This window comes from Sminthopsis crassicaudata, chromosome 2 (assembly GCF_048593235.1).
Source record: "Sminthopsis crassicaudata isolate SCR6 chromosome 2, ASM4859323v1, whole genome shotgun sequence".
Classification (NCBI taxonomy): Eukaryota; Metazoa; Chordata; class Mammalia; order Dasyuromorphia; family Dasyuridae; genus Sminthopsis; species Sminthopsis crassicaudata.
The window spans coordinates 232,521,295-232,539,900 of NC_133618.1; the positions used below are offsets into that span (position 1 = coordinate 232,521,295).

Genomic DNA, 18,606 nt, shown 5'->3' on the forward strand with positions numbered 1-18,606 from the left:
AGGTCATGTGGTCCCAGCATGGGAATGTGTAGAATGTGTATATGATTAACTCTCTACCTGGCCACGTGCACCCTTATTCAATTACTGCTAATAATAAGAACTGGCATTTATACAGGACTTTAAAATTTGCAGGGTGCTTTACATAGGTTAACTCATTTGATCTTGACAATAACCCTGGAAACAGGTGCTACTATTAACATTCCCATTTTATAGATGGGGAAACAAATAAGTAATGAAAAAGTTACTATTCCCATTTTACAGATGAAAAATTGGAGGCCCAGAGAGACTAAGCTGTTAGGTAATAGTCAAAAGAAGAAATGGGATTCAAACCCAAGTCCTCTCATGCAAACTCTGGGAGGCTCAAGGAAGGGAATGGATGTACCCATAGTCTCACACATGGCTGGCTACTAAGTCCTTTGCCTTCAAAAGCTGTGCTCTCCCCACCTCGTACTATTTTTCCTCCTGGATTTCTGAAGTGATTCTCTCCTCTAGCACCTAGTCTGTAAGTCTCTTCTGTGCCTTTCTATTCTATTCAGTGTCTGTGTGTGTGGCTAGACTGTAACTTCCCTGAGGGCAGGGCCTGCCATTTCTGCAGCTTTCCCAGCAGTTAGATAGCACGGAATCTCACAGATAGTAAATGACTGCTCAAAGGAGCAGTGAATCTCCACCTGCTCCTGGGTCAGATACCAAGAATCAACCTCGAAGATGAAGCTGCAGATTTGGAGTCAGCAGTCTTGAGTTCAAATTCTGGTTCAGTTAAAAACACTTTCCTCACAATCATCCTGAGAGTCAAAGTCAAGGTGAGTGTTAAGATTGTCATCTCTCCAGTGGAGAATCACTGAGTCCCAGACTCAAAGACTCCCTCATTCTCTATTTCTCTGTTTCTCTCCCTCTCTCTTCTCTCCCAGCTTTTCTTCTCTCTCTCTCTCTTTTCTTTCCTCTCTCCTTCTTTACCTCCCTCTCCTTCCCCCTGTTTGTCTCTCTCCCCCCTTTTCCTCTCTGTCTCTCTTTCTAGTAGTATGTAATAGTAGTCTCTTTTTCTTTCTGTCTGTCTGTCTCTATTTCTCTTTCCCTCCCCCCCACCGTCTCTCTGTCTCTCCCTTTCTCCCCCCCATTCTGTCTCTTTCCCTTCCTTCTGCCCCCTGTCTCTCTATCTCTCCTCCCCACTCTCTTTTTCCCTTCTCTTCTCTTGTTGCACTGATAATCTCACTCATTGTCTCTTTCTCATACATGTAGGCACAGATGAAGCCAGTGGGAGAAGATAGGTAACAGGTAAAGGTGAGAGATTTATGTAGGGAGCCTTGAAAACCAAGCCAGTGCGAGTTCTAGAAACCCCAGCTGCTATTTGTTATAGAATTTCCTGGAGGTTCTGGCTGCAAACAAGCTCTAGGCCTCAAGCAATCTGATATTAATGGTCACAGGATGAATTCTTCAAACCTGGTTTGGGATCTTAAAACAATTCTCAGGTAACTGTTTGGGGCTCAAGTGATTGTCAGTGTAGACATCCTTGCCTCTGGCCCTGTAGGTTCTCTTTCATTTGAAATGGCAAACCATTCTATTATATTTACCAAGAAAACCCTAAATGGGGTCATGAAGACCCAATGAATATGTTACTGAACAACAACAACTACCACCTTGTCAAGTGTGCTGGTCTTCCTTGGCAGTGGGTGTTGGGCTTTGTCTACTGGGAAGTGGGTTTATTGTTATTATTACTCATTATCCATTCTGTTTTCTTTCTTCTCCAGTCAATGAAGCCCCAGGTAGGGGCTTGGGAAACCAGTGAAAGGCAGAAGTGTTTGTTCTATGTATTTATCCAAAGAAAGGAAAGGAAAGGGGAATCCAAGAGACAGGGCATTTGTGTGCTGAGGAGGCAAGGGGAAAGGGTGATGGCGGTGGCAGGGTTTGCTTACCGTCTCCATTGAGTCATCCACAGACATGAGGGTCTGCAGGCGCTTCCTCTGTAGCATGTTGGTAAATTCCATGTGGATGGGCTTCATTGGTCCCGTGTACCTCATAATCCAATGCTTATCAGGGTTCGGGGCATAATTATAGCTCGGAGTGCTGGGGGGAGATAAACAGAGAGCAAAGTGGTCAACAGATTATGGTGATGGACTAGTCACCCCAAACAAATCTTGTGGAGCTGTAGAATGCTAGCGCTGGAAGAAGCCGTAGAACATGGAAAGTAAGAGATAAAAGTGACCTGTGAAAGGGGGAGGCAGTTTTTCACTTATTACCTGAATGCCTATATGACTGAGGTAGACAATCCCCCTTTAAATATAATATTAGTAAAGAGATTACAGCAATTTATTAGCAGGATAATACACTATTACTAAGTGGGATTTATACTAGGAATGCAGGGCTGGTTCAATGTTGGGAAAACTATTGCCATAATTAACCATATCAGTAACAAAACCAATAGAAATCATATAACAACCTCGAGAGATACAGAAAAAGTTTTTGACAAAATACAGCACCCATTCCTATTAAAACACTAAAGAGCATAGGGATAAAGAGATCCTTCCTTAAAATAAGCCATATTTATCTAAAACCAAAAGCAAGCATTATTTGTAATGGAGAGAAGCTGGACACATTCCCAATAAGAACAAGGGTGAAACAAGGATGCCCATTATCACCACTATTATTCAATATTGTACTAGAATGTTGGCTTTAGCAATAAGAAAAGAAAAATAAATTAAGAGAATTAGAATAGGCAATGAAGAGATAAAATTATCACTCTTTGCAGATGATATATTTAATATTTAGAGCATCCTAGAAAACCATCCCAAAACCTACTAGAAACAACAGCTTTAGCAAAGTTGCAGGATATACCCACACAAATCATCGACATTTCTTTATATTACTGAAAAAGTACAGCAGCAAGAGATAGAAAGAGAAATTCCAGTTAAAATAACTAAACAAAAATAACATATTTGGATGTCTACCTGACAAGACAAACTATATGAATACAATTACAAAACACTTCTCACACAAATAAAGTCAGAGCTAAACAACTGGAAAAATATCAATTGCTCATGGGTAGGCCGAGCCAATATAATAAAAATGACAATTCTGCCAAAATTGGTCTACTTATTCAATACTATATTAATCAAACTGCCAAAAGTTATTTCATACAGCTAGAAAAATAATAACAAATTTATCTGGAAGAACAAGAGATCAAGAATATCAAGGGAATTAATGAAAAAAATACAAAATCTAGCAGTACTAGATGCATAACTATATTAAAGTATCAGCAGTCATTAAAAGTATTTGGTACTATATATTGGATTTAACTTATGCTTTAACATATTTAATATGTATTGGTCAACTTGCCATCTGAAGGAAGGGGTGGAGGGAAGGTGGGGAAAAGTTGGAACAAAAGGTTTTGCAATTGTCAATGCTGAAAAATTACCTATGCATAAAATTTCTGTAAAAATTAATTAAATTAATTAATAAAAAAAACAAGTATTTGAATGTTGAAATAGAATGCTGGACCAGAGGAATAGATTAGATAAACATGACCCAGTAATCAATGACTATATAGTAATATAATATTTGGTAATTCTGCAAACTCCAGCTCCTGTGAAAAGAATTCACTATTTCACAAAAATTGCTGGGAAAACTGGAAAATAATATGTCAGAAACATGGCAAAAACTTATATCTCACACTCCATAACAAAATAAGTTCAAAATGGATACATGAGTTGGGCATAAAAGGTGATACCATAAGATATGGTATATGAAGATAATGGAATATTATTGAACTATAAAAAATGATGAACAAGCTGATTTTAGAAAGGCCTGGAGAGATTTACGTGAACTGATGCTGAGTGAAACATGTAGAAGCAGGAATACATTGTATACAGTAATAGCAAGATTCTTGTTGATCAACTATGAAAGACTTGATTCTCAGTGATTGAATGAACTTTTTCAAAGGTGAAAATATTATATTTTGATCCACATTCAGGCTCCATAAATCTCTCTCTCTGGATAAGATGGCACTTTCCATCACAAGTCTATCGGAATTGCATTGTTAGAAAGAACCAAATCCATCATGGTTGGTCATCACATAATCTTCTTGTTACTGTGTACAATGTTCCCTTGCCTCTGTTCACTTTATTCAGCATCAGTTTGTGAAAGTCTTTTCAAAATTTTCTGAAATCAACCTCATCATTTCTTACAGAACAATAACATTCCATAACATTCATATACCATGATTTATTCAGCCATTCTCCAGCTGATGGGCACCCACTCAGTTTCCAGTTTCTTGCCACTACAAAAAAGGCTGCTATAAACATTTTTGCACATGTGGATTCTTTTCCTTCTTTTATGATCCCTTTGGTATACAGACCTAGTAGAGAATCCCAATAAATTTTGGATAGAAAATACCATCTGCACTGAGAAAGAGAACTATGGAGATTGAATATAAATCAACACATGCTATGTTCACTTCTCTTTTTTCTGTTTTTTGTCTCTCCTATGTTTTTTTCCCTTTTGTTCTAATTTTTTCTTCTCAACATGATTCATAAAGAACTATGTATTTAAAAACTTAAGATACATATATAACAGGGGGAAAAAAGGTTTTTTTTTCCCCCTCTCCTGTGGTTTTTTTCCTTTTTGTTCTGATTTTTCTCTCTCAACATGATTCATAAAGAAATCTGTATCTGAAGTTAGTATACATGTATAACCAGGAAAAAATAAAATGTGTATTTACAAAGTTAATATGCATGTTTAACTAGGAAAAAATAAAAATAAAAAAATGACTTGGAAGATCATTGAATCCAACCCCTACATTTCACAGACCTCAGGTAAAGAATTCCTGCTAGAGACCAATCCCTCATTTTATATATGAGAAAGCCAAGGCTCACAGAAGACTTGCTAAAATTAGATCACTAAGTTCATCATCTGGATCTCGTGATCCCAAATTCTTCCCATTATAAGCTTTTCGCATTATATTCATCGTATGGCCAATGTTATTCTCTGTAACCTAGAGTGAAATAGCTCCTAGCTTAGCAGATGGTATCGACCAGTCATTCAATATTGAACAAACACTGAATGCCTCCTACACCTGTCTCCTCCCTACCCAATGTGGCTCCAGAGGCTTGCATTCTGCTAACAGGTCTGACTACATCACCTCCCTCTCAATAAACTTCACTGGCTCCCTATTACCTCCAGGATTAAAAGCAAAACCCTCTATTTGGTGATTAAAGACATTCAGGACATTTTCTCCTCACCACATAATGCTTAGGCTACTGCAGAAGCCTTCTGATTAATCTCCTTGACTCAGTGGCAGCTAGATTGCTCATTAAATAGACACTTAGGAAGATCCAGCTTGAAATGTGACTTTAGACACTGATTAGCTTTGTGACAAATCACTTAACCTTATCTGCTTATAAAATGGGGATAATAATAGCCCCTATCTCCTAGAGTTGTTGTGGGGATCAAATGAAATATTTGTAAAACACTTTTCACGGGTCTGGTACACAATAGGTGCTTACTAAATGCTTGTTCCCTCTCTCTTTCACCTTCCCTTCCAATCTATCTTTCGCTTAGCGGTCAACTTGATATTCCTAAAGTACAGGTCTGACTTTGCCACTTCCCTATGCAATAAAATCAGCATCTTCAGGATCAAACAGAAAATTCTCTGGATGATTTCAGAGAGGCCTGGAGAAACTGATGTTAAGTGAAGTGAGCAGAACCAGGAGATCACTGTATACAGCAAGAGCAAGATAATATAATAATTAATTCTGATGAATGTGACTCTTTCTAACAGCGAGATGATTCAAACCAGTTCCAATGGTCTTGTGATGAGGAGAGCCATCTGCACCCAGAGAGAGGCCTGTGGGAACTGAGTGTGGTTCACAACATAGTATTTTCACTCTTTTTTGTTGTTGTTTGCTTGCATTTTGTTTTTTTTTCTCATTTTTTTCCTTTTTGATTTGATATTTCTTGTGCAACATGATATTTGTGGAAATATGTATAGAAGAATAGCACATGGTTAACATACACTAGATTACTTGCTATCTGGGGGAGGGGCTGGGGAAGGGAAGAAGAAAAAAATTTGGAACACAAGGTTTTGCGAGGGTGAATGTTGATAACTACCTATGCACATGCTTTGAAAATAAAAAGCTTTTTTTTTTTTTTTAAAGAACATTGTCTTCTGAAAGCCCTTCATGGCATGGCTTCTTCTTACATTCCCAGTCTTCTTATACCTTTATTCACCCCCAGGGACTCTGCAATTCAATGATACTGGACTCTGCTTTTCGTGCACCAGATGATCCATCGGCTGCCTTTGGGCATTTTCATGACCATTCTCCATGTCTGGGCTGCTCTTCTCCATCATCACCAGCTTCCTGATTTTTCCAGCTTCCATCGGGTCTCAGCTAAACTCTCCCCCTCCAAAAGAAGCCTTCCGGTCCTCCTTAATGGCCTCTTCCTAGCTTTCCAGGCTCACAACTTGCTTTACCATTTCACTGCCTGTTCCTCACAGATGGGCAGCTCTCCTTCCTCACCTTTGCTTGCTGACTTTCCTCTCTTCCTTTTAAGACTCAGCTCAGACCCCACCTTAGCAGATCTTTCCTGTCACTGTCCTTCCCATTTCCTTCTCATTTTGTCTTCTCTGAGATTGCCTTACATTTGTACTCTATATATCCTGCAGAGCCAATTTTTTGTCTATCATCTTCCCCATTAGAATGTGAATCAAGGTTTTTGTCTTTCTTTGTATTCCTAGCACTTTGTACTGTGCTTGACACAGGATAAGGTTTTTTTTTTTTTTTTAAATAAATGTTTTGTTTCTCCAACTAAAGATCCAGTGACAGATTTTATGTCTATCGCTGTGGACCTATCTAGTTAAATGTGTGAAAGTTTGTTCATTATCAGAAGTTGGCTACCAACGGATGAATTTTGGGGGATCACGGTACTTCATGAAGACCATTTAATAAGATATGAGTCTGCTTCACATTCTCACAAAATGAACAGCTGCTCAGAGTGGATGCAAGGAGTACAAAGGGTTCTGAGACCAGAGAGATGACAGAGATACTTGTCATGGAGAAGGAGGGTCCTTGGAGGGGGGGTACTAAAGGATTGCTTGGATGTCAGAAGAATGAGGTGAGGGTGGGAGGGGAGAAGAAATATATTCTATATCTCCATGGCAATTATTGTTTAAAGGCTAATGCCAAGAGCTTGCTCTCCCAGTCCACTGAGAAGAGTAAAGTGATGGCTGTGGCTCTCAGGGTCCCACTCTGATGCACCTGATCCAGGACCCCATGGGTGGGTCTTAACTAATTAGAATGTGGGATTCAGTTTGTCCATTTCCTTTAAAACAAAAGACCTTTCCTGGTTCCCAGAGTGACTAGTGCTTCAAGTTTGACTCTGCAGAGTTCTTACATGTTCTTAGATTTTTACCCTGGATGTGTCCCAGTTAGAATGCAACGGCCATGTTTTGGTCCTTGTTTGGCTCAGTTAGGATAGTGTCTGGCTTATTTAATACATTCTTAAGACACCCAAAAAAGTTACTCTACAAGATATAAATCCAAAATTGTACTGAGAGAAGCAGCTGTGGGTTAAGAGAAAGAGGTCTGAAGTAGGAATTAAAAGATCTCCAGATCTTCCATTTACTAGTTGCATCACCATAAACAAGTCTTGTTCACTCCTCCACCTATTAATTGCATCACTAAAAACACTCCTTGGGCCTCAGTTTCTCCTACTGTAAAATGTGGGGGTGGGACAGGATCCCTCTCTAAGGTCCTGTCCACTCTGAATCTTAGGATTTGCAGATCATGGTGCACTTCAAACTGACCCAGTTTGCCAATTGCTCTTGAGCCCTGGCTCTCCTGACTCTTGCAGCCGACTCTTCCTTCTGCTGCATCCATAGGCCACTCAGGGTCTGCACACTCAGTGCTTGCTGATGTCACTTTGCTCTATTTGCCTCAGTTTCCTCACCTAAAAACGGGAGCTCATCTCACATAAGCTATCTACCTTAGGGGGTTGCTGTGAAGAAAGTGCTTGCTTGTAAGCCTCCTCATGTTACTATAAACATAAGTTATTAGCATGATTTTTATTTTAGCCCGGCTGATGAGCTTTTACAATAACCCCAGGGGCCAGGCAATGCAAATCGGAATTGGACCACAGAGCTTTGTTTACACCTCCCTTAATCACTTTCAAATCCTTTTGTATTATAGGTATTTGTGTGCCTGTTGGACAATCGATCAACAAGCATTTATTAAGCCTTCCCACCAGAGTGGGAGCTTGTGTTATTTATTTCTAAATTTCCCTCAATGCTAAGCACACAGCAGGTATTTAATAAATGGTTGTTGAAGTTATCAACACATTTTTTCCAATCTCTTCCCACTCTAATTCATCTTGAACTTACTATCTCCTGAAAGCACAGCTTTTATAATGTAATTCCCTGCAATTTCCATCAACACCTGTTAAAATCCAACCCAAGCTTCAATAATAATAGTAATAAAAATAATGATGATGATGATATAGCATTTACATAGTGCTTTAAGGTTTGAAAATTTTTTTCCAAAATTTTTCTTTCTAAATATTATTTCATTTAATTCTCACAACAACCCTGGGAGGTAAGAGCCTCTATTTTCTTTTTACTGACTGAGTAAACCGAGGCTGAGGTACTTTCCCAGGTCACATGGCTAGGAAGTTTGGTTACATTTGAACCCAGGTGTCCTGAGTCCGTGCCCACGGATCTATTTACACTGCCCCACCTTCCTGCCTTCCTGATTAAAGCCTACCCTGATTCCCTTAGAGTGCCTTTCATCTGCCCCTAATGCCCAAAGAAACAGCAGCTAGGTGGTACAGGGCCAAGCCTGGTGTCAAAAAGACATCTTCCGGAGTTCAAATCTGGCCTCAGACACTTTCCAGCTATATCATCCTGGGCCAGTCACTTAATCCTACTTGTCTTAGTTTCCTTATCTGTAAAATGAACTGGAGAAGGAAATGGCAAACTTAGTCTAGTATCTTTGCCAAGAAAATCCTAAATGGGGTCATGAAAAGGCATACGTGACTGAAAAATGATGTAACAACATCATCTGAAGAAATCTCTTTTCCTTGATGTTTGCCAGTCTTTATTTTGTACCTTACTTTTTTTTTTTCGACTTCACATTATTCTATGTTTATGTCTTAGTCCCTTAGTCCCCAGGAAGTGAGCTCTGGATGCTACTGTCCAGGCCTAAGAATTCTCAAATCCCACTAAAATTGTTTGGCACATAGTAGGCACTTAATAAATGCTTGTTTCCTTCCCTCTTTCCCCCTAAACTTTCTATTCTTGAACTGACTGAATAGCATGCTGCTGTGGAACTGGAGAGTGCTGGACTTGGAGACATTTAGCACAGTGGAAGGAAAGCTGGATTTGGCTGGGGCCGGGGCCTAGCTCACACACTTGGGTAAAGTCACTTCATTTCTTGGATCCTCAGTTTCCTCATCTGTAAACCTGAGTTAACACTTATCCTGCCCATTTACCACATAGTTGTGGTGGTGAAGGAAAGGTGCTTTAAAATGTTATAGAAATTTTTGGAAAATGTCATAGGAATAGAGGGTATTCTTATTCTGTGAGGGATCATGGCGCCATAACATTTAGAGTAGAAAGGGAATCTCAGAGGCAATTCAAGTCCAACCCCTTTATTTAACGGACAAGGGAACATTAAGCGTCTTTCCCAGCATCACACAAGCAGTATGCACCTGAGGTGACATTTGAATCCAGAGCCTATGACTTCAGAAACACTTCCCAATGCAGGGCCAGCCCCATGCAAAATCCTGCTTTCAGCTTCTTCATTTTACAGATGGGAAAAAGTGACCCATTTGTAGTCCTAGCTAACAAAGGTGGGACTTGACCTCTGGTTCCCTGAGTCCACATCTGGGCTCCTTCTGTTACATCAGTTTTTTTCTCTGACCCACGGAGGAAAAGCTTCTCTTACAGAATCCTCTTCCTGGGTCTCCCACACATCCTTCGTTAATAAGAAAATAGCGGTTGGGTTTCAGCAAGCCGGAGGAGGAAGGCTTTTCAGAGCCACCCCTGAGCAGACACGGGAGGCCGGGGGAGTGGGGCGAAGGAGGGGGAGGGGGCACGGCCTTGCTCAAAGGGAAAAAAGCCTTCTTTTCTTCTCTGATACCTTAATAGCCTCTTGAATATCAGAACGTTCTCGTGGTTGGAATAATCACATTACAGCCTGAACGGGCTGACGGTTATGGAAACTGTTGCTATGGAATGCCCACGATGAATCACACACTGGGCAGACTCCTTCTGGACTCTGCAACTTCTCGGGGCATGGCAGCCTCCTGCCGCTAAAGCCAGCCTCAGCCCACGGGCTCCCTTGGGCTGCTGCAAACAGCCTCTCGTGCCAGCACACTCACGGCTTATCGGCCAATCCAAGGTGCAAAGAACTTCCCGAGGGTCCCAGCCTCCCTGCACTCGGGGAAATCTTTTAAGTTCAGAGGAAAGGGAAGAGTCATGGGATGCGGGGGAGCCCCATCTCTCTCTGTCTGTCTCTGAATCTCTGCGGGGGTCTGCCTCTGTCTTTGTCTCTGTCTGTCTCTTTCTCTGGCGCTCTCTCTCCCTCCCTCTTCCTCTTTCCCTCCTTGCCAGAAGAAAGAGGATAAAGACATGGAAGTGAAAGAGTTCCTTTTCAGATTTTGTCATCCTACCTAGTTGTTTCTCTGGGATGAAGATCTGAAAGAGAGCCTTGGTCTGGAAGTTAGAGGGACTTGAAGGGACAAAGAACAAGGGACTCACTGCCTGATGAGCTTACCAAGTGGCAAGGCACCCTTGGGTGGATGTCTGGGGAGTCATGGCAACTAGGTGGTGAAGGGAATAGAAGCTGGACTTGGGGGTCTGAAAGAACTGAGTTCAAATTCAACCTCAGACACTTAATACTTCCCAGCTGTGTGATCCCAGGCAAGTCATGTAACCTGACTTCCTCACCAAAAAAAATTAAAAATGAGAATGGTGGTCTCAGGCAGGCTTCTTAAACTTTTTCCACACAACCCCTTTTTGCCTAAGAAATTTTTATGGGACCCCAGGTATATAGGGGTTTATCTATTTTATATTTTTATATAATCTATTTTATATATATTATATATATATATTATAATTTTATATAATCTATTTTATATATTTGTAAACCATACATTTAACTGATAATAAATCACAATTTCACCCTCCCACACACACATACATTAACAAGACTCTATAGGAGATCATAAGCCACAGTTGAAGAAGCTGGGACCTAAGGAAACTCATCAAATACAGGATTTAGAGACAGAAAGATCATTTAGTCCCATCTTTCCATTTTATAGATGAGAAAGTAGAGGCCTAGGAAGATCAAGGGATTTGCTAAATTTTATATAGTTAAATGACATAAGCAGAATTTGAATCCAGCTCCTGTCTCCAACTGTTTTCACTATAAAATATTACTGTACTTCTCTAGGTGCATTTCAAGGGGAAGCTGAAGTGGGTGAATGACAAGGAGGGTCACTGCCTGTTAATTTTGCCACATGGATACCTTTATACACCCGAGTCTTCATTCTAATCCCACTGACGTTTCCTCGCTCCAGATCCTCATTACCACATGCTTGTACTAATGATGTTCTCTCCCTCCATTCTCTCCTGAGTTCCAAATCACTCTTTACTGTCAGACTAAACTTTCTAGAGTAGAGCTCCAATCATATCTCTTCTGCTCATCACTATTCAATGGCTCTCCATTGCCTCCGGAATAAAGATCAAACTTCTTAGTCTGATGTTTGAGGCCCTTGGTAATGGAAGCCTGCCTGACTCAGTACTCTTCTCTTGCATATGAATACATATTCAATCCCTTGGCTAAAATGTAATACTTGACAAGTGCTAAATATGAGCTGTGCTCTCCTACCTACATATGCACCTATGTTGGCAAGACCCTTTCTCTCTCCAAACTGTCTCAGCCTGTTGAAATCACCTCTTCTTTCCAGGCTCTTCCTAAAATCACTTGCTTCATAGAGCCCTTCCTCATTCTCCCCATTGGAATGATCTTCCTCTTCTCTGAATTCCTCAGGAACTCCATTTGGATCTTTCTTGTATTTTATTTTGGGGTGTGTGTGTGTGTGTGTGTGTGTGTGTGTGTGTGCATGTGTCCTATAACATGTATGGGTATATTTATGGGAGAGATTTCCCCACTAGACTGTAATCATCTTCAGGTTTCAGACCTAGACTTCAGCAAATGGCGCACTAGAAAGAGACAGATTTTGGAGTCAGGAGGTACGGGTCCAAATCCTGGCCTGACATTTCCTGTGACAATGGGAAAGTCACTGACTTTGAATCTTTTCAGAAGCAGCCAGGTGACCCGGTGGATAGCACCTTGGACTTGGAATCAGGCAACCTGAGTTTAAATCTGACCTCAGACACTTATTAGCAAATCTTGGCAAGTTATTTAAACTTTGTCTGCCTCAGTTTCCTTAACTGCAAAATGGGGTAACTGCAGCTACATCCCAGGGTTGTTGGGAATATAAAATGAGCTAATAAAGTTCTAAGCACAATGGTGTGTGGTGCACAGTAGGTACTTAAATAATCATTCCCTTCGTTCGGAATCCTCATCTACAAGATTAAGGTGCCGGACTCTAGCTCCGATGTGGAGGGATGATTTGCGTCTCGTCCCACCTCCTGCCCCAGCCCCGGGCAGCACAGTGCTCTGTGCATAAATGTTGGCCCGGCAGGCGACGGATGCTAAAGAAGATGTAGGCGGTCAGGTTCTTCCCACTCCCTCCTCCCCACCTCTGACTCTGGCCCTGCCGTAGGATTTTTATTTTGTTTTGCAGATGATTATACCTTAGAGATAAGAGCGCCTTCCAAATACACTCCTAATAAGGCGAAGGTTGATTGTACGTGTAAGTAATATCAGGCGCTGCTCATTTTGAATTTCTGTAATTTTCATTTCAAAGGGGAAATAAATGAGCAGGAGATGTCAAACAATTTAAACATGAAATAGCGGGCTGCTTTGGGGTGAGAACAGCACCCTCTTGAAAGCAGCAGAGAAAGCCATGGGATGAACACATGCTTTCTTGGCTTCCTACAGCACAGATGGCACAGGGAGGTGGGAAGACCGCTTGGCTTTGAGCCAGGAGACCTGGATTCGAATCCTGGCATTGACACTCGCTGACCCTAAGCATTATTTCCTGTCTCATGGAGTTGTTCTAGATTAAATGTCACCTTTCTAGCATTACAGAAATGGAGCTGCCGTCATGATCATGCAGGAAGCCTGCGAGTCTGGGCCCCTGATCTGGCGACTGAGTGCGGATTTGCTAGGGCCCATCCCGGGAGCGGGGCAGGGATGGACGGTGAGTCTGCGAGACTTGGCCCAGTGTGTGGAGGCAGCGGGACAGGATCCAAGGCTGACTCAGGACAAAGGCTGCTCTGGGGACTGATTTCTCTTCCTCTATCAAATGCAGCTCCCCACTCCTCCCCGAAGACCAGGGGATCAGGAGGTTAACACGCAGCACTTATCAGCTCAACACTGCTCTCAGCTTCATCTAAAAGCAATTACAGAAAGGGGAAATATATTCTGATTTTAATGAAAATTAAACTGCCTGAATATTCATGCCATCTCCAAATTGCCCTGTCCTTGCCACTCTCAATCAGTTAAGCAAATGTCATATGTTTTGGTCTTTCTAAAAAAACAACAACGACCCCAAACCCACAACAAACTGGCTTCCCGTGGGGGTCAGGTACTGACTGTCCGGCGGCTCAAGGGGAGTTTGACCTACATGTGCTGCGAGGCGTTGGGGAAGAGCTGAGAGTACTGGGGGGCTGAGTCCTCAGGGCCGTGGGGAGCAGCGTGGCTGATGACCATCAGGACCGGCCTGTGGGGGTACATCTTCTTGGAGGTGCGGAAGAAGCTCACGCTGTCGTTGGTGATCAGATCCGTGAGGTAATCCTGAGGGGAGACAGAGCAGGGTTAGGGGAAAGGGAAGAAAAATAAACGGGGCCATCTGGGGGGCAGTGGTCGGAGCACTGGCCCTGGAGCCGGGTTCAACTCTGGGACCCTCCAAGAAAAGAAAAATAGAAAACGTTGGCGAGCGCACTCCAAACCACAGAGGCCCTGGGGGGCAAAGGAGCCTCAGAGTTGGAAGGGCCCTCAAGGGGGAACTGAGTCCGATTTGTACCGGATGAGAAACTCTTTCCACAACAACCCAACAAGTGACCACAAAGCTCTCATTGGAAATCTCCAAGGAGGAGGAACTCACCACCTCCTAGGGTAGTTCACTCCACTCTGGGACGGCTCCAGTGGTCTGGAAATTTGTCCTTAGACTGAAGGGAAATCTGCCTTTCCAAATTCCACTCCACGAGACCCAAATGCACTTATTGATACGTATCTTTCCCTTTAGCAGACTGGTGGCACAATATACAGAACATTGGGCTGAGTGCAAATCCGGCCCTAGACACTTAGCTCTGTAACCCTGGGAATCCTAGCCTCCACTTACCTCAATGTCCTCAACTGTTAAAAGGGAATAATAACAGCACCTACATCACAGGGTTGTTGCTAAGATAAAAGCTCTTAGTCTGCTATCCAGTAGGCACTTAATAAACGCTGTTTCCTTCCTTTTCCCCTGTTTTGTTTTTTCCAGTTTCTTGAGCTAATCACATACCACAACATGCCACTGGGGAACTGGAGTGTGCTGAACTTGGAGTTAGACATGATTTTGAATCTGGTCTCAGACATTCACTAGTGATGTGACCTTGGGCAGTTCACATTCTGGGTCTCAGTTTCCTCATCTGTAAAATGACAGAGTTGAACTAGACCTAAGAACTAGTAGAGGAATTACATCTAAGATCCCATGCAGTTCTTAATCTCTGCTATTGGGATCTTAACCTGGCCTCTTCACTTATAGGAACAGGAGAGAAGGGAAGAAGGGAAGCGGGAGATCTGGGGAGGGACAGCAGAAGGGGCTATTAACTTAGGATGTTGCAGCCGCTCCTGTTCTTACATTTAGTGAGAACCCAGGGTAACTGGCCATTTCTGTGCGACAGGCCGGAGGCAGGGGGATGGAAAGGTGACCTTCTTAGCCTCAGGGTTTTACAGAAGGGATTTTCTTCTTTCTTGATGTGTGAGAAATGTGACACAAAACTCAAAGGCTTCTGAAAGGCATGATGGAAAACCTGCTTCATGCTCCAGTGGAGGATCCAGCTGCCTAGGAATGAAGGGCTGCAGGGAGAGATAAGCTGATGTTTCAACAACCAGTGGATCAATTCCCATTCAATCCGAATGGTAACCAGGGGGGCCAGCAATGGCTCACTGTATTGGCAGTGGCTTCCTCTGCCATCGCTGTCAGGAGGCCCCCACGGAGCGACTGAAGAGTTCAGAATTGGGCTGATGTGACTAAGTGCCAGGGACACAAAGAGGGAGGTTCAGGAAAACAATTAAGCCAAGCAATGCTGTGATTAGAAATGGCAGCCATGCTGTTCTGGGCACATGGCGGCTTCTACGGGGGAAAGGGGAAGACTGTTGCTATGGGCCGAATAGAGAGATGATATTCCAAGAAAGAGAGAATCACAGAATGCAGAGGAAGGGGAGGTTGTTCCTGGGAGGTGGCGAGGGGGAGCAACAGGGAAAAGGAGCTGAGTTGGAATCTCAGGTCTCTTCTTTATGATTTTGTAACATTACTCAAGATCTGTCCCCTTTCAAAGCCTCAGTTTCCCCCTCTGTGAAATGAGGGTTTGGATTATGTGATCTGTAAATTCTGTTCCTCCTCTAAATCCTAAGAATCGCATATTAACTTGAAGAAAAGTGAGTGCTTAGCACAGGACCAGGCCCTGTGCCCTTTTGCTGTCTCTACTGAATCACAAAAAGAAGCAAGTGCAATAAGATTAATTTGGAGTATAAATTCTCTGGGAAAAGTTATCAAACTGTGCATACCCTTTGACCCAGCAGTGCTGCTACTGGGCTTATATCCCAAAGAAATACTAAAGAAGGGAAAGGGACCTGTATGTGCCAAAATGTTTCTGGCAGCCCTTTTCGTAGTGGCTAGAAGCTGGAAGATGAATGGATGTCCATCAATTGGAGAATGGTTGGGTAAATTATGGTATATGAAGGTTATGGAATATTATTGCTCTGTAAGAAATGACCAGCAGGATGAATACAGAGAGGTTTGGAGAGACTTACATGAACTGATGCTGAGTGAAATGAATAGAACCAGGAGATTTACAATATTATAAGAGGATCAATTCTGATGAACGTGACTCTTTCTAACAATAAAATGATTCAGGCCAGTTCCAATGATATTGTGAAGAAGAGAGCCATCTACAGCCAGCAAGAGGACTGTGGGGACTGAGTGTGGTTCACAACATGATATTTTTACTTTTTGTTGTTGTTTGCTTGCATTTTATTTTATTTTCTCTTCTTTTTCCTTTTAGATTTGATTTTTCTTGTGCAGCAAGATAATTGTATAAATATGTATGCACATATTGGATTTAGCATATATTTCTACCATATTTAACATATATTGGATTACTTGCCATCCAGGGGAGGGCAGGAAAAAGGAAGGAAAATTGGAACACAAGGTTTTGCAAGGGTTAATGTTGAAAAATTACCCAAGCATATGTTTTGAAAATAAAAAGCTTTAGTAAAAAAAATAAACTTTGGTATGAGGAATGAGTCCCATTCTGCTATACTGTGACAAAATATCTTTCTCTAAGCTAATTTTCTCATTCTTTTTTTTTCCCTGAGGCAAATGGGGTTAAGTGACTTGTCCAGGGTCACACAGCCAAAGTGTTAAGTGTCTGAGGCCTCTACTACACCAACTAGCTGCCCCTAATTCCCTCATTCTTAAGAAGGGGATGATAATACTTATATGGATTATGACAAAAGGAGAGATGAATATTTCCCAAGCCCTGTGAGGTAAGTGGAGTATTATTATTCCCATTTTACAGATGTGGATGCTGAGGTTCAGAGAGAAATCTGGGTAAACTAATTACTGTAGAAATGTGACACAGAATCCCATTGTGAAAATTAAGAAGGACCATTCTATATGTTTCTCTGGAATTCTTGGAGAAGTATCTCCCCAAAGCAAGGTAGAACTGCTGAAGACACAATCAATTTCTTATTAGCCTGAGTTTCCTCATCTGTCAAATGAGAAGATTGGACTAGATTATGGCTTCTTAAACTTCTTCCACTTATGGCCCCTTTTTGCCTAAAATTTTTTTTACACAATCATGGGTAATGTGAAATAGATATTCAAATCAAACATTTACTGATAATAAATTGTAATTTCATGACCCCCACATTCAGTTACACAACTCCCATAATTCTGTATTTCCAGATGGCTTCTGGGATCCCATAATCCTTTGTGTTAGAGGAAGGGGGACCCTGAATTGCATTTTCACTTTTGGTGGTGGGAAGCCCTCTGAGACAGCCTCACCCACCCTACCCCAACCCTCATCTCACTTTGCATAGCAGCGAGGGATGTTTCCTCGGTTACAGACAGGTTTACCCACTGACTCTGAGGCTCATTATCGCCAGGATCGTTAGCTGTCTGCAAGGTGCCAGCCTAGGGCCGCTTTGGTAATTAGGGAAAGGTCTAGATTGATGAGACTTGGACAACAGCAGCCAATGTAATGTGGGCGGTGAGGAATGAAGCTTGTACAATGGTGCAGGCAGGTGAATTCCCAGGGGAGGGAAGGAATCTGCCATCCAAGTCAAGCAGTCTGTGATGAACATGCAAGGCTGCTGTGGGCCCGAGGGGCTGAGCTCCACAAAGGGTGTGGCAAGGGGGCTTTTATTTCCCAGGAGAAAAAGCAGAGAGGGTCTCCGTTCAAAATGGTCTCAGGACTGGTGTTTTGGAGGGGGGGCTGTGTCTGGGTTTCTGTGTGTGATAAACCCTTCTACTCTAGTTAAGAATATCTCGTCCTGATTTTAGTTAATTCACACTCATTCAAGGATGGAAGGAGGACCTACTATGTGCAAAGGGAAACAAAAAGAAGAGCTCAAAGCCTTATTATTCAGAGAGACAAGACTTAGATCAGGCATCTTGCTGCAGGATAAAGAACGGTGGACCCAGAGTAGCAGAGACCTGGCTCTATAACGATACGTGAGTTTAATCCCTAAATCTATTAAACTCAGTATCCTCATCTGTGAAATGGGGATGCTAGCACCACGTACCTTATACCTTCACAGCGCTGGGAGGAATGCGTGTGACTTGTCAGCCTTAATGTATCCTGAGGTGGAAGTTATTATTGTTACAAAATAATGTTCCCTCTGTATAAAAAGGCATTGCTGCTTCATACTATCAGACTGAGCAATTTCGAGGAAATTGCTAGCTTGTGGCTGTAGTAAGCAAGTGAATGCATTTTGTTCTGGGTAAGGTTTTTAAGGTTTTTTTCCTTCATGAGGGAAGATGTCTACAGTGAGACATCCAATATTCGAACTTCTTCCTTGTCCCCTTATGACTGCCCTTGCATGATGGCCATTTGGGCTTGTAGGTATAGTGTCTCCCTGAAGCCAATGGAATTGCAGTCATTTCAAATCAGGAGGTCCCTGAATGAACAACCTTTGCGTTACAGAAACTCAGAGAGTTGGGAGCGACTTCCCTGAAGACATCCTGGGAAATCGGTGGCAGAGCCAATACTGGGAC

At 42.2% G+C, this 18,606-nt stretch overlaps 1 protein-coding gene across 2 annotated transcripts in view; it reads right to left on the minus strand.

Annotated features, from left to right (window-relative positions):
* The window catches only part of SULF2 (sulfatase 2), a 134,499-nt gene that overhangs the window by 29,582 nt on the left and 86,311 nt on the right, over nt 1–18,606 (minus strand). For both annotated transcript variants that reach the window (XM_074288550.1, XM_074288549.1), the window contains exons 5-6: nt 13,744–13,913; nt 1,911–2,061 (exon numbers count right to left, since the gene is read on the minus strand). In XM_074288550.1, the coding sequence (XP_074144651.1) occupies nt 1,911–2,061; nt 13,744–13,913 (321 nt within the window). The remainder of the gene's footprint in view (nt 1–1,910; nt 2,062–13,743; nt 13,914–18,606) is intronic.